The sequence below is a fragment of the Strix uralensis genome, chromosome 4, assembly GCF_047716275.1.
Source record: "Strix uralensis isolate ZFMK-TIS-50842 chromosome 4, bStrUra1, whole genome shotgun sequence".
In the NCBI taxonomy this organism is placed as follows: domain Eukaryota; kingdom Metazoa; phylum Chordata; class Aves; order Strigiformes; family Strigidae; genus Strix; species Strix uralensis.
The window spans coordinates 73706378-73721990 of NC_133975.1; the positions used below are offsets into that span (position 1 = coordinate 73706378).

At 38.9% G+C, this 15613-nt stretch overlaps 1 protein-coding gene across 2 annotated transcripts; it reads right to left on the bottom strand.

Annotated features, from left to right (window-relative positions):
- Positions 1 to 1834: 1834 nt before the first annotated feature.
- Positions 1835 to 15362, bottom strand: MFSD8 (major facilitator superfamily domain containing 8). Of its 2 annotated transcripts, none has more exons than XM_074867274.1 (12): positions 15218 to 15362; positions 13831 to 13916; positions 12762 to 12805; positions 9947 to 10187; positions 9557 to 9670; positions 8005 to 8149; positions 7298 to 7368; positions 6096 to 6204; positions 4861 to 4995; positions 4373 to 4476; positions 4015 to 4274; positions 1835 to 3255 (listed from the first exon to the last, which is right to left on the bottom strand). In XM_074867274.1, exons 1-12 carry the CDS (start codon positions 15307 to 15309, stop codon positions 3040 to 3042), a joined length of 1617 nt encoding a protein of 538 aa, XP_074723375.1. In that variant the 5' UTR covers positions 15310 to 15362; the 3' UTR covers positions 1835 to 3039. The 2 variants fall into 2 exon arrangements, with proteins under 2 accessions (XP_074723375.1, XP_074723377.1); XM_074867276.1 differs by having other exon boundaries at positions 14794 to 15362.
- Between the last annotated feature and the right edge of the window lie 251 nt (positions 15363 to 15613).

Genomic DNA, 15613 nt, shown 5'->3' on the forward strand with positions numbered 1-15613 from the left:
TTCTACCTTGCTGAACTGAAAAATTGTGCTGTGGTTTGTATGTTCAATATTTACCTCTGGCCTACGGCTGACTAAAACCAGGAGCATGTTTGACAGGAGGAAGTGATTCAGTTTGTTACTCTGTAGGAATTTTACTAACTTTACTTTTACCTCATTTTACACATTATGAATCACAACAAACTGAAGTAGCAGCTTTTTTTAAGCATTTTGCTTCAAGTGTGCTAACACTCCTGATGGTGCTTATATTCATACTTAAGCCTTTCTCCTACCTTATAAGGAAGTTGGGAGTGTGTATTTGTTTTAAGTTGAGAGGAAGAGTGGGATCCAAAAAGGGGGCGGGGGTGAGAGTTTGAGGAGCTGACAGGGGCTTGTGCATGTGATCTAGGCACAATGAACTGAGCTGTAAAACCCTCAGGAAAGAGATGTTCCAGTACAGCTCTTTTGAATCTGAATGCTCAGTTTAGAGCTGAAATAGCTGTGACTTCAAGTCAGTTCTCCTTATCAATCTAATCTCTTCTAGAGACAATTTTGATTATTTTGTCATGTCCAAATCAAGGAAATAGCTTGCAAATATATTTAGCACTAGAAATATCAAGGTAGATAAACAGGTAGCACTTAAAAAAATTATTCTCTAAAGGAATTTTTAACTGCTCTTTCACTTGAGAACTGCACCTTCTCATTTTTCTCATTTTGGACCTATTTACTCAGATGGAATGATGGCATGGTAAAGTGACTTAACTGTTACAAGTCTTTGATACACCACATAGTATGTATGCTCTTATGCAGACTCTACTTAGTTGTAGATACAAACATATGCACATGCACATAAATACAGCTTTATTAGAATGCTTTTAGTCTTTTAATCTTAATTCTAAAGTAGCAAGTCAAGCTTGCTAAGATGTGGGTCATCACTGCATGTTAAAAACTTGCATTATCTGCCACACTTATTGTTACCTTTGTCCTCATATAATCTTGCATATAATAATGCAAGTTAAATGTACAAACAGTTGAGGAAAGCCTAAGAAGTAGACACCAGAGGGAAGAAAGGTATAAATGCTTAAAAAGAACAATCAGCTACCTTGTAAGGAACAGTGTGACTTGAGTGCAGTTACATTTCTAACCCAAATAAAAAAAAAAAAAAAAACAAAACCAAAAACAGAAGCCCTACCTGTGAATAGCAAGAACACGTTTTGTAAGAATGAGAGGATGGTAATCCATAACAAGTGAATCATAAATTATAACACAGCTGACCTAGGAAAATAAAACCAACTCTCATCGCCAAAGAACTTAAAACCTTGCTTTCTTATTTTAATCGTTATGTGAATGTGCCTGGGCTACCCCTTTTGAGGGATATTCTCTATTCTTCAGGTATTCCACTGTGGAAGAAGAGACTTGAATCTTATCTTTAACTCTTTAAATAAATTACAGGTAAAATAATCCCTCCAACTAGCCAAACATTTTCTCACTCTTAAGTTAGAAGTCAGCTAGCCTGAAGAACACCACTAAATAAACCTCCTGCAAAACACATACTTTTGTCCTAACAGTTGTAGAACACAAAATCTGAACCATGTTAGCCCTTTCTGAAAACTTGTGTATTTCTCAGGTCTAAAGTAACACCAATTTCTCATGACTGAAGTAACTTTTCATTGCTGTAACTCCAAGCACTTCATTTTGCAGTCTGTTTTCACCACCAAAACACAGTACTTCTAGTACTATTTATTATAAATTAGCATATAAAAGAAATGCTTATAGAAGCAAAGTCCTTTCTCGTAACATTTTGTGATTCTGCAGCGGGAAAGCCTGAGAGAGAATAAAACTTCTGTATTCCCTTCAGTCAGTATTGAAAAAATAATCTTTTAATTCAGTAGTCTTTTAGTGTTTGAACAATTACATAGAGTACTTCATTACATTTATTAAATTCAGTAAGCATCAAATATTAAGACACATTAAACAGCAGCTACAAATTGTATACTGTTTTCCCGCAGTAGTACTGAAACAGATAAACCCATACAGATGAGCTTAGCCCCCATTATGAAGGAAAATTATTTTACTTTTTAAAATAAACACTGAATGATTCAAACACTGTAAATTCAGAAAAATAAAAGTCTACAGATAATAACACCCAACAAGCCTGTTTCTTCCTCTTTACTTAATTAACATTAACACTGGTTGCTCAGCACAGTGCATTCATTCTCATAAATGACAACAGAAGTGTAAACTGTCATGCTTAGTATTTCCTTCTTGAAGTAAAGTTAAGAAAAGCTGTGCATATTTCAACTCTGTGCAGGTTATCCTTCTTGCTACAAAATGCATTCAGCAAAACAGTAGAAGAAAAATTGCACATACAGTTGGTTCACTGTAGTTCCAAGTAACAGCCACTGAGGCTGTGATTTTCAGTGGCTCTTAACCAACTTAAGTACACCAGCTGCTCGTGAAGTAGGCACCTGCCTTCCTCTACGATTCTGTCACACTCCATTTGAAATCCTGGAGAAGATGTACTGATACATAACAGTTTCCAAAGTCAGACATCTTGTATTAGCCAGTGCTTACAAGCTAGCAAACTGAACATCAGAAGGTTCACTCAAGTAGTGATGTTTCCATACAAAGTGCGTGCAGCTCAACTAATCTTGTAGTTACAAAAGAGTTACTAATCCTGATTCACAGAATCAAGATAATATTTCTTTTACTTCTTTCTGGAAAGGATGCACGTAACCTGTGACCTTCACAGCTGCATTCAGTACACAGGTGCATCATTTAAACTGTACACCCATCAAATGTGCCACTGTATTGATCTAACTTGTTCACATCCCCTCCTCTGCTGCTAGGAAAGCAGAATGCAAAAGCTCTATAGCAGCAGGTGTAACCATGTATTAGGATATGACCAAGTTATGTGTTCTGTCAACATGTAAGTACAGGTATACAGTTCTTAGCATACAGCCAACAAGGTCAGTGGTTAGGTACTCCTCATTAAAAAGTAGTAATAACTATGTATTATTTCTGGTTGGTTTTACTTGTTTGGTTTTTTTTTTAAATACATATTTAACAATTCTCTTCTTGCATCCTTCCATATCTCACAGAAAATGCAATTAGTCTCTTGTAAACTATCTCCAAGAGTAAGAGAGACACTACAACTACTCCACAGATTAAACTAAATGCCCAACGTGGTCCCAGGTGAGTGTATATCTGGCTCACAAAAACAGGCCCAAGTATTCGTGCTCCACTTCCAGAGGCAGTTAACCATCCCATGTAGACACCCTACAGAAGATCAAAAGCTTCTGTTAGTGATACAGGAATTATTTGGTTTGCCAGTAATTCCCACCAATTATCCTAAACAGAGAATTTAGAAGTGTTTAAGCAGTTGCTTATCTTTGGTATCATTAAGATACTGACTACTTTGTTTCCAAAAGTACTGCTCAGCTTCTCTATGCATTAATTCAAAGGCTCCACTGAGCTACATACTCTAGAGCTTTCTAATAAAAAGGCATTTTGGCTCAAACCATTGAATCTCTTACAGCAAAACAGAACATGGAAAAAATGAGATAAATGATGAAAAAGGAAGAAAATTTTTTCTTAAGCAGTAATAGCAGCTTGCTATGTGTGTCACCACCATAAAATGTCAGTAACTGGAGCTATCATAGTATTTGTAGTCTTTGTATAACATACCAAGTAAGAGGAACAATATTCTGTACTGATATTCCAAATATATAATTGGTTGTTAGAAAAATGACTCTTCCAGGACAGTCATGAAAGCCACAAGCTTTGGGCTTAGTCATTCTGAAATTTTCACTCTCTAAGATTGCCATAAATTGTAGTACAAGCCTTGCTTTCTAATTCCTCTAGGGACTTGCCTTGCATTTTAAAAAAGATGAGAGTTCCTGGAAACTTCTGCCCTGACTGTCATCAGCCAAACAGTATTAAGTTTCAAAAGGAATTTCAGCTAGATCCCTCATTCTAATAAAGAGGGTGCAAGTCTTGGAGAGCAAATGAAATAAACTGTGTAGGCATCATGCTTACCTGAGGCTTTGGTCCTAGAATTTTTGAGTATAAAGTGTAGGACATGACATTACAGACCGGATAGCCCAATCCTATCAGTATGTCAGAGCTGATGTACTGGGCCAGGTAGATCACAGGAGTATTGAGGCACCAGGACTGTGTGACAGGGCAGCCCACGGGTTCCGCTGTGTGGTTGGATGGAGGCTGCATTGCTTGCAAACTCCAGAAAGGCATTAACATTTCAGTGGGAGTTGTTCTGGGAATGGAGTTGTTCTTTATTTCTGTAAAAACAAGTTATGTGTACCGTTAAGAAAAAAAATACAGTAAAAAGCTTTCACTAAAACATTACAATGATAGTTCAGTATGACTTGGGTTATACCTTGCCACTGGATATTTGGTAGTTTTTTCCCCCAAGGCAGTAAGATAAAGAAGCCAACCAAGACAATCAGTAAGCCTCCATGGAGTATGGCACGCTCACCAGTTCTATCAAACAATGAAATGACAATTAAACATATCAGTTAATTGAAGTAAAATGTATGAAGGTGCTAATGACATAGCCCATTAATTTGTGGAAAAGATGCCTGACCAACATACCTGCATGAAAAATTACAAAATCATTACAAAATCACAGTGACTTAAAACCTGTTTTCCGTGTGATTCAAGGGTAAAAGACAGACAGACAAGGAAGGGGGTTATGTTAACAGAATAAACCACCATGTCAAAATTGGAAGTACTTCACTGACCTAGCAAACCAAACTTCATTAACAAGTAAAGGATCCAAGTAATGAGATTTGGCCTTGCCGTAAAGCTTTTCACACTTAGGTAACGTAAGTTAACAAAATTCTGATAAAACTCCAAAAAACTTACTTTTTAGCTAGCATCTTAACCACCATGAAAACAATAACCGATTCAATGCCAACCACACTGAGGATTATTCCATTGTAAAAAACGGCTTCTTTCCTGGTCCAGGAATACATATCCATTGTCAATGGAGTAGCTATACTAAATTGACAGAACAAAATGACATTGATTAAAAAAAAGTTTCTTCTATACAGCTGTTTCCATACATACATTGTCCCAAATATCAAACACAGTGGTATAGAAGCCTTTCCTCCTGATGAACATACCAGAAAACACAGGCTAGTTATGAACTACTTCTGTCATGCATCACTTATTAAAACTAAATACACTAGACAAAATTCACAATTGCATTACACCAGCCATACTCTGAAGCATCATTAATCTATTTCATGAAAAGATGATGGAGTTAAAGTAAAGCAACAGTAATAGAGAGAAAAAAAAAATCAGACCCTGTGGCTATAAAAGTAATAAACATTTAATACTGCTTCAGTTTTAGTAACTAATCACTCTCTAGGAACTCAGCTTTCTAAAACTTAATGCAATTAAGACAGACATGTTCTTATAACAAACTTTAGCTACCTTAGAGATAAACCTTATATCCTCAAAGTATTTTATAAATTAAAAAAAGGAAGTACACTTCAGTCTGAGGGAATGTTGTTATGTTTTACTTATTTTCTTATACACAGAAAATTTGGGAGTGAATAACATACCTCTTTAGGTAAAAAAAAAAGTCACGTAAAATGTATTTAAGAATACAACTGCATTAGCTATATCAAACAATTGTTTTCATCACTACTGAAATAATCGTTACTAAGAGCTCCACTGCAGCTCTTGGAGCTAATCAGAATCATACTAAGAAATCACATAAAATTAAAATAGAAAGTATAGAACAAGGTACTCAAGTGAGGATAGTTTTCTCTGAAGATTTCAGGTAACTCAAGTTAAGCTACTTTTTTTTTTTAACACTTAAAAAATTGAGGATATGGGTTCGCATCCATTCAAAAGCTTTGACACTACAGTTTCATATACTACAAACTGTATGCTACATATTTTCAGTTATTACTGACCTTTAATTCATTACTCTGTATCAGTATACATCAATTTGATTGCATATAGTTTTGAACTTCTATTTCTGAAGAGTACAGTTAAGGAAATGAGTGCAACAGAAAAGCCTGTACACGCACACCCAGTCTAACTACATTGTATGTCTAAGTATTTGGAGAGAAAATAGAAAAACTTACGTTTCAAAGACAGCAAACACAAACAAGATGACAAAGAAAAGAAAATTGAGTGCTACCACAGCAACATGGTCAATGTTTCCTTCTGCGTCCTGATCCAGACCACCACTTTCTGCAATTAAACAAAAGAATAATCTAAACAGCAAACTGAGCTTTTTTTTTACACGACCACAAATTACAAACAGTAATGATTTCTTTACTCTGTTAAGTATTTAACATGCAGGTTGGTGGGCAGCTAGGCAGTTATATTTTGACAGTCTAAGTATAATGTTTTTAAATCAAAATGGAACTGCTGAAATTTCAATTCCTCTGACAATGAGGAAAAAAATTATTTCAAATTGGTTATACCATCTGTTGTCCCACTGTAATGCTGGGACTGACAAGTCCTGAGTGACAGCAAAATAAACATCTTTAAATGGTTTTACAATGGAAACCAAACCACTTTCTGCTCCTCTTGCAAAGTCAAAAGTGCACAACAGTACAATTCTCTGCACCGCCACGGAGCCTTTGTTCCTCTAACCTGGGCATCATACACAAAACACCCATGTGAGGTGTGCACATAACAGTTCCCTTTTTAAACAGAAAACCATACTGAAACAGATGACTTCATAGATTTTAGAAGAGATTTAAGATCATCTTTCATACACTTTTTATTCTTCAAGTGAAAAAGATACAACACCTTAAAAACTTTTAACTATGTACAAAAAGTGTATCTATTGAAGATAAGCTGTTGCACTGTATGTGGCAATTACTGTACTTTAGTCTCACCAACCAAATTTACTTATCCAACATACACCTTTCAATAAGATGCCCTTATGTGAAAGCTGATACACAATAACAATATTACTCAGCATGATACAGAACAAAAGAGAAGTATGACTGTAGAGTAGAAGTTAAGGGAGATTTTTTTGATGTCCATATTCACTTAGCCCTGTCTCTTGGAAGAGACAGTTCCAGAGTGAAAATCTGGAAAGGTCCATATAGTATTTTTTTAAGTTCTTTGCTACCAGACAGCACTATGGACGCATATAGACACAACATGGACAAGAAGCAATTTCCGGACCAGTTAGAAACAGATGTAGCCTATTTTCCACTTTGAGCTCCCAATCCATCAGACTTTAGAATATGTCTAAATGCTTGTATATAATAACAGAGCACTTCAAAATTATCATCACAGAGTAAGCTTTCTAGAAAAAATAAGATACCTTCTCCTTCAGTACCTTCTTCAAAATTGACACTCTTGCACTGCCGTCCCATGTCATCCACTCGATGCTCTCTAGAAATTTAAGAACTGTTTTCATTAATACACATATTTATTTGATCTACTATTGAGTCAAGTTTCTACTAAAATAATTCTAAATAGCATAATCTTAGAATATAAGTATTTGCAGCTCCTTTAACCATCATCTGTGTAGTCTACATTTGACTGCAGTGAACACCACCATATTCAAAAAAGAAAATACTCTAGTGGGAGAATATCACATATCTGTGTGCATCTCTCCCCTCCCCTCCCTGCCACCAATGCTATAATGCATAAAAATCCCCCCTCAAGATTCTTAAAGGAAAGACGCAGACAGTGAGAACCCTACAGACAAGCTAACCTTATTTCTCTTTAGAGAAAAAACATGGGCAGAAAACATCAACACTAAAAATATATCAAGGCTAAGCTAATAATCTAACAGCTCTGACTGGTTTAATCAGTTTACATTCTAGCTGTAACATCACTATTATTAATTTATGAGCATAATGAAAAAGATATGTATTAAATAGATAGAAACCCTGAAAAGTAACAGCTTATAGATTTAGAACTCCAAATTTCAGGCTTATTACTCCTCCTTCTGAGCAGCATATTAATTGTTATAAGCCACTCACTTAACCAAGGTAGAATACTTATCTTTTTTGTCTTGGTTACCTGAATATGACAAAGATGAGAATAATATTAATAACTCCTAAGAGAGCTCCAAATAAAACTGGTGCCGTATACATGTTCAGCTGAAGATGAATTAATTTCCATGTTATTCCTTCTTCTCCAATAAGTGTAAAACATGTCTGAAAAACTTCAAAACATAAATTTATTACGAAAATCTTGAGAATCATTAAGAAAATATTAGAACACATATAAACACATAAAACTGCATAAGCAAAGTTGTTCTAATTGCTAAGCAAAATTTAAGTATTTTACCTGTCAAGCCTTTTACATTTTGAGACTCCTACTGTAAATAAACTGATAGATACCAGTGGGATCTCAACTAGCCAGAAAACTACTTGGTTACATACAAATACACTGTATAAATAACAGCCTGACACTTAAAGAACTGGAACTGAATTCTAAGTGTACCAGTAGTTAATTTTCTTGGCCATGTGCAGACAGCTGATTCACTGTTTTTCTTCTTCCTCCTACATGGAAAACCTTGGTCCTGGGACTGGACTATCCCTCCTGCTAAGGGCAAGCTAGAGGGAAGAGAAGTTGTGGGGTTGGGTTTTTTCTTTTGGTAAAATTTAAATTGTTGCAGAGCAGAAGATTGTAAAATCAGGTCATTTGCTTACTACTGTTAGGAAACAGACTGAGAGTCCCTATCAAATCAGGAAAGGAAATTACCTAAACTTATACTTTCTGCAAATCACACAAAGAATGCAGATTTTTTGCTGCTGTAGAGCCTCTAATGCTCTATCAACAGCACCAGTAATAATCCACTGGAGAAAAAACTTTCAGCCCTAAACGTTCACCTCATTATATTACCATGCAGAGCACTTCAGCTCTACTAATTGGATAATCTTAATCTCCAGATACAGAAGACAAGTCATCAGTAGAGGCTGCTTAGGGCAAAATTGCTGGTCTCTCTTTACAACACAAGGCAAGTCTAATGCATTTCTCCCATGAAGCAGACAGATTATCTCAGGAGCCACAGTTATGCCTGATCTAACAAACATCCCTTGAGCTCTTTGCTCCCTTAGCTCTCTCTGTAACACCAGTGCTGTGTCTTAAAATTTTTGCCAATATGAAGATTTTCTGGTCATCACTACAAGGTTAGAAAGATCTGTTGGATGTTACTTTCTACAACATGTGAGGCAAGGTGAAATTTTCAGTCATTTCGGAAAGGTGGAAATGTTTGCCCAAGTACAGTAATGTTAAATTCTCTTCTCCGTGAATAAAGTGCAGTTGGACATAGACTATTTAGCGGGTACTGGTACAAGACAGCATCTTGGAACTTGTTCTTCCTGCAGTCAGCAATCCAAACCAGCTAGGTTTTAACTACAAACAATTAGAATTTCTTTGGACCAGAATATTTCACTTACATTGACATACACAATATATATGAATGGATCCCATTTATGCAATTTTGATACTACTGACAACTTATGCCTTAAAATCCCCAACATACAGCTGCTGAGGATTCCTACTTCCAATGCCCTACTTCATCCTAAAAAGTATTAGGGAAGTGAGGAAAGAAAATATGCTTTACCTGGTCCTAATATGAAGCCAACTGCCTGGCAGGCACTGGTATTGGCCATGGCACTTGTTCTTTCCGTAAGAGAAGTGGCACCCGCAATATACGATCGAACTACAGCCACATTTCCTTAAAAAAACAAAATGAAGAAAGTGTTTGTGTAAATATTATGTTCTTAAATTATCAAATTACATTTATTTTAGGGGGCTCTTATTTTGCAAGAAAATAAAACCCAGCACTCCCTCTAGTATTTACACACAATTACATAATTTTATTATAAATTGCTTTGTTAAGTAGTAAGTTACCATTCATGTAATAGTAAATCTGGTACTAAAATATGTTAACTATCTTACACAAGACATAGAATTTAGTAATTTTTAGAAACGTAAATTCTACTGTGATTACCTGCTCCAAATCCCACAAGGGCACGTGCAGTCAGCATGTAGTATTTATTGTGTGAATGAGGTACGTGGACATAGGCATAAAGACAATTAGCAGCTACTGAAATCGCAGTTGAAATGACGAGAGGTTCTCTCCTTGGCCTGTAATTGGACCACAAGCCGAAGAGGGGAGAGGCAACCATTTGGCCAATGCTGTATGAAGCTATAATCCAGCCCAAGAAACTCGCATCTGCTGTCGGATCGATCTGTGGAAACAAATGAACCGATTCTATGGGTAAAGTATTAAGAGTATTTTATAATACCAACCAAACCATTTTAGAATCAGTACGTGAAATACCTAGGACTTTGCACTGCAATTCTGAGGGTACATCACACTATGCAACACAGTATCAAACCTAAGCTATCGCTAAACAAGTTAGTGTCTGCATGGCACTGCATGATGTTTAATATAAATACACCACTCTGGGTCTCAGAAGCAGTTGTTTTCACGTAGTACTTTGTCTAGGGCAGTAAACCTCGGCTGTCTCCAGCAATGCACCAAACCAAGAAAAAGTGCTTTGCTTCTGAGACTGGAAGTGGCTCGCAACAAACTCAAAACAGTTTTCACACGGTGCTGCTGATGTTATGGGCTACAGCCATAACTTAAGCAGCATGGTAGGCAGTTTACATGCCAGGAGCAAGTCATCTCTGCAGATGCCTGAATCTGTCTTGATTTACAAGGCTTATGATGCATTTTCTTTTCTTCTCCAAGAATTCAGCACCAACCTCATTCTTAATGATACTTCTAGGACCCTATCCAGGATATCTTCTTCCAAATTCGCATTTGAAACTGGCCTTCTACAATTCCAGGAGCAGTAAAATCCTGGCACAGATTAAAGTTTTAGAGACCTTTTATGCCACTTTTAACAAAAACATAACAAAGAGGAAAAAAACCCCAAACCATTTAAAAACACTACCCAAGAACACAGGCAATTCCCTGCTAGGAATATCAAGAAGGTCTACATGCAACAATCTGACATTTGGGGAGGTTCCACTGGACTGGAGGGTATCAAATGTAACACCCATCTACAAGAAAGGCAGAAAGGACGATCCAGGAAACTAGAGACCTGTCAGTCTGACCTCAGTGTCAGGGAAGGTCATGGAGCAGATCATCTCGAGTGCCATTAAAAGTCATATATGGACAACCAGGGGATCAGGCCTAGTCAGCATGGGTTTATGAAAGGCAGGTTCTGCCTGAAAACCTGATCTCCTTCTATGACAAGATGACCCGACTATTGGACGAGGGAAAAGCTGTGGATATTGTCTACCTGGATTTTCAAAAAGCATTCGACACAGTTCCCCATAGAATTCTCATAGAAAAACTGGCTGCTCATGGCCTGGATGAGCGAACGGTCTGCTGGGTCAAGCACTGGCTGGATGGACGGTCCCAGAGAGTGGTGGTCAATGGAGCTAAATCCAGCTGGCGGCCGGTCACAAGTGGTGTTCCTCAGGGCTCTGTGCTGGGACCATTTCTGTTCAACATCTTTATTGATGATCTTGATGAGGACATAGAGTGCATCATCAGTAAGTTCACAGATGACACCAAGTTAAGCGGGAGTGTCGATCTGCATGAAGATAGGGAGGCTCTACAGAGAGACTTGGATAGGTTGGATCGGTGGGCCAACATTAACAGGATGAGCTTCAACAAGGCCAAGTGCCAGCTCCTGCACTTGGGCCACAACAACCCCATGCATCGCTACAGGCTTGGGGAGGTGTGGCTGGAGAGCTGTCTGGAAGAGAAGGATCTGGGGGTTCTAACTGACAAGCAGCTGAACATGAGCCGGCAGTGTGCCCAGACGGCCAAGAAAGCCAACGGCATCCTGGCTTGTATTAGAAATAGTGTGACCAGCAGAAGTAGGGAGGTGATAGTCCCCCTGTACTCTGCACTGGTGAGGCCACACCTGGAGTATTGTGTCCAGTTTTGGGCACCTCAATACGAGAGAGGTATCGAGGTGCTGGAGCGAGTGCAGAGGAGGGCAACGAAGCTGGTGAAGGGCCTGGAGAACAGATCCTATGAGGAGAGATTGAGGGACCTGGGACTGTTCAGTTTGAGGAAGAGAAGTCTGAGGGGAGACCTCATCACTCTCTACAACTACCTGAGAGGACATTGTAGAGAGGTTGGTGCTGGTCTCTTCTCACAGGTGATTAGTGACAAAACAAGAGGGAATGGCTTTAAACTGCAACAGGGGAGGTTTAGACTGGACATTAGGAAAAAATTTTTCACAGAAAGAGTGGTCATACAGTGGAATAGGCTGCCCAGGGAGGTGGTGGAGTCACCACCCCTGGATGTGTTTAAGGGTCATTTAGATGAGATGTTGGGGGATATGGTGTAGGGGAGAACTTTGTAGAGTAGGGCTGATGGTTGGACTCGATGATCCCAAGGGTCTTTTCCAACCTGAATGATTCTGTGATTCACAGAGCAATTTCTTCCTTCAGCTTTTTTTTTTTTTCAAAATGCAGACAAGCCTTGTGTATTATGTTTTAACACTACAAGTGCATTCAGGTAAAGAGATTTCTACTGGTTCACTGTTCAAGAAAACAGTGAAATTATATAGGAAAATCAAACATTTCTGGATTATGATGTACCTTTATCAATTCAGGAAATCAACTGACATTTTACATGAAATAGTTGTCTAAGCGGATGGCAAAATTAGTCTCTTATAACCATACACTTCCCTTTACTGTTTCTTTTCCTAAACAAAATGTCAAGTTTTATATTACATACTTCCTGAGCAGGAGTTTTCTGTTCTTGTTAATTAAAAAAACCCAGATTTACAAACCTCTTGAAGATACGGCCACACAGACATAATGACAATTGAGAAACCTGCAATGCAGTAAAAACATAATTGAAGTTACTTATGTGTCATGTTTATCAGTAATTAGCTTTACTGAAACAATTACAGGTTCATTCTTCTGCTCCTCAGTGTATTATAGTCTAAAACTGTGCATCAGTCTGTCACCTGAAGAAACTACATATTATGTGCTTTTTTAAAGGAGTGATAATTCCTCCTAACAGGAGGAAGCATTTTTAAAAGGACATTTTATAGGTATGTACACACTAAATAAAAAAACTCCTATGAAAAGAAACTGATGTGCCAAGCAAACTGCACGGGATTTTTCCTCCCAGTGGAAAGACAACAAGGTCCCCAGAGTAAAAAGAATTTCTTGATATACAGACATATTTGTATTCATTTATCAAAGATGTTTTAATTCATCAAATTAAACAAACAAACAAAAAAATCAATGAAGTATCCCATGATTTTCAAGACCATTTCTAGGCCCACAGAAAATCACCAGAAGTCAAAAATCACCAGAAGTCTTGTTCCCAGAGGCAGTTATTTAGGAATGAAACAGTAATTTGTTCTGCAGTAGAGATACAAAATCCCATAGGAGAAAACAAGTTCTCATACACAGTTTGAAATAGATAACATACATTCCCACAAAGATCTTGCCTCTTAAGAACTCAGTGTTACTTCTATTTTCATTCCCTATAAGTTTCACTTTGGATGATAAAAGTATGACCTTTGTTTTGCTTGGTTCTGAACAATAACCTTACTCTGCCACTACCTTTTATGCCAAACTGTTACAAAGCAATAAAAGATTTATGTAACATGTTATTTAGTCTCAAAACAGAGTGTTATTTAACTTATCTTATTAAATGTAACTTTCTGTTTGATTTGCTGGTCACGTCTTTCCTTTTGAAGAATCAGAAAATGCACCTTTTTAAGGTTATAAAAGAACAGTAGCATTAAAGGAGCTAGGTAGCTGAAATATAGAAAACCCTGTAATTTTCAAACCAAAATATATTCATTAAGCAAATAACATTGAAATGCACCTGTGTTTACTCACCTACACTACTGAGAAACATTGTAAGATACATAATCCAGATAGATCGCCACCTGCTCTTATAATGCTCTTGTGTTTCCACAACATCCCTGTTTTTGAACCAGAAGTCAAGAGAGAAAGAAATCATTATCAGATTATCCTCCAGTTGTTCCCCCAGGACATTGAAAACATTTTCACAATCCTCTCAATACAACTGTGTAAATTGTTATGCAGAAATGGACTTCTGCACAGCAAAAGAATACGAAGAATTTATTTCAGAAGCAAGTTAACTTTTCACTGAAAAAATACTAGATTGAAAAATCAAAAAAACTAATAGAAATGCTATCATATACTATTGCATTCAACTGTTACACAAAGAGATCTTTAGCTAGAGATCTTCAATTCTGCAATCTCTTTGCATAGACACTTTAGAGAATTACAGGTAAAGGCTTTGAGAAGTGTGTGTTAAACCATAAAATCCCAGACGTTTTCTCAGAACTGTGACTAAAGCAAAAAACCCCCAAACCTGAACAAGTATTGATTAGACGAAAAGGTATAGCCAGTAGAAAGTAACTATACAACGTAAAAGATGTGTGTAAAACAGATTTCTGGAGACTCTAAGGGCTGAAAAAAAAAAATTAAAATAGAAGTTACAAACATTGTGAGCAGTAAGCTATTTTTCTAAAATTCATAAACACCTTCTGAGACCCACGTACTTTTTCAGAAGAACATTTCAGCGTCCTTCATCTGGTTTTGAAATACTCTAAACAAAATAATCTCTGTCCAAAAGATGCAGACCTAGCTTATACATCAAGCAGTTTATAAACATTGTTTATAGGTCATAGATAAGATTTAGGCATACGTGCAATTTTAAAACTAATATTCCACAGCATGATTTGTACGCTTATTTCTTCAGAAATTTTTACACTATTCAACTGTCTGGGTTCAGTGAAACTATAACCACATAAACGATGTTTATAAACGTACATTTGTAACCTTATTGCCCATCACGCATAGGAAAAAGTCAGTCAAACTCTTGCACATGCTGTGTTTGGTTACTTTCAAGATTTTGGTGGAATCAAGCGGTGCGCTCCAAGTACGAGAACACTTCAGCACAGACGGCGGCAGCAGCAGCCACCCCGACACATCCAAGCAGCTGTTTTTTTCCTGGCAGAAGGCGGGCAGCTTCCCTCAGCCTCGGGCTTCCCTTGCGGGGCGAAGCACCCACGCAGGGGGGAGAGGGACTCGTCCCCCACGGCTGGTTCCTCTGGTGACTCGTGCGGCGTCGCCGCAACCCCCGGAGCGGGGAGGGACGGGAGGCGCCTGCTGGCGCAGACACCCTCCGCCCGCCGCACAGGGAGTCGCCTCGCCGCCTCGGGAAGGGCGGGCGCGGGAAGGAGCAAGCTCCTACCTGCTCTCCGCCTCCTCCTCCGCCACCCCGGGACTCAGCAATGGCTCCTGCCCCTCAGCAGCCACCTCCGGACTGGAGAACGCGGCCGCCATTCCCAGCCGCGGCCGCTTCCGAGCGCCGTAGTGCCGGGATCCACCCCCAGCCGCCCGCCAGAGTGCGCGCGCGCCGCCGCCGCAGGTGGGCGCTGCCGGCCGGGCGCGAAGGCCGGGGCCGCCGCCGCCAACCGCCAACCGCCGCGAAGCCGGCCGGGCGCGAGACGCGGCGGGCGGGGCGGGGCGGGGCGGGGCGGGGCGGCGCCGGTCACGTGCACGAGGCGGGGCCAGCGGCCTCCCACCCGTCTCTGCCGGGCGCCTGCGTGCGCGCGCGCGTCCGCCCGCGAGGCTGGCCCCGCCCTTC

What these genes read in the sequence shown, in the direction of transcription:
- MFSD8 (XM_074867274.1), bottom strand. Translation starts at nt 15,309, where the DNA reads ATGGCGGCCGCGTTCTCCAGTCCGGAGGTGGCTGCTGAGGGGCAGGAG. An exon ending in CCTTGTGGGATTTGGAGCAG is followed by an intron (nt 9,671 to 9,946) that starts GTAATCACAGTA and finishes TGTTTTTTTAAG; the next exon opens with GAAATGTGGCTGTAGTTCGA. An exon ending in TGGCTTCATATTAGGACCAG is followed by an intron (nt 8,150 to 9,556) that starts GTAAAGCATATT and finishes TATGTTTTGAAG; the next exon opens with TTTTTCAGACATGTTTTACA.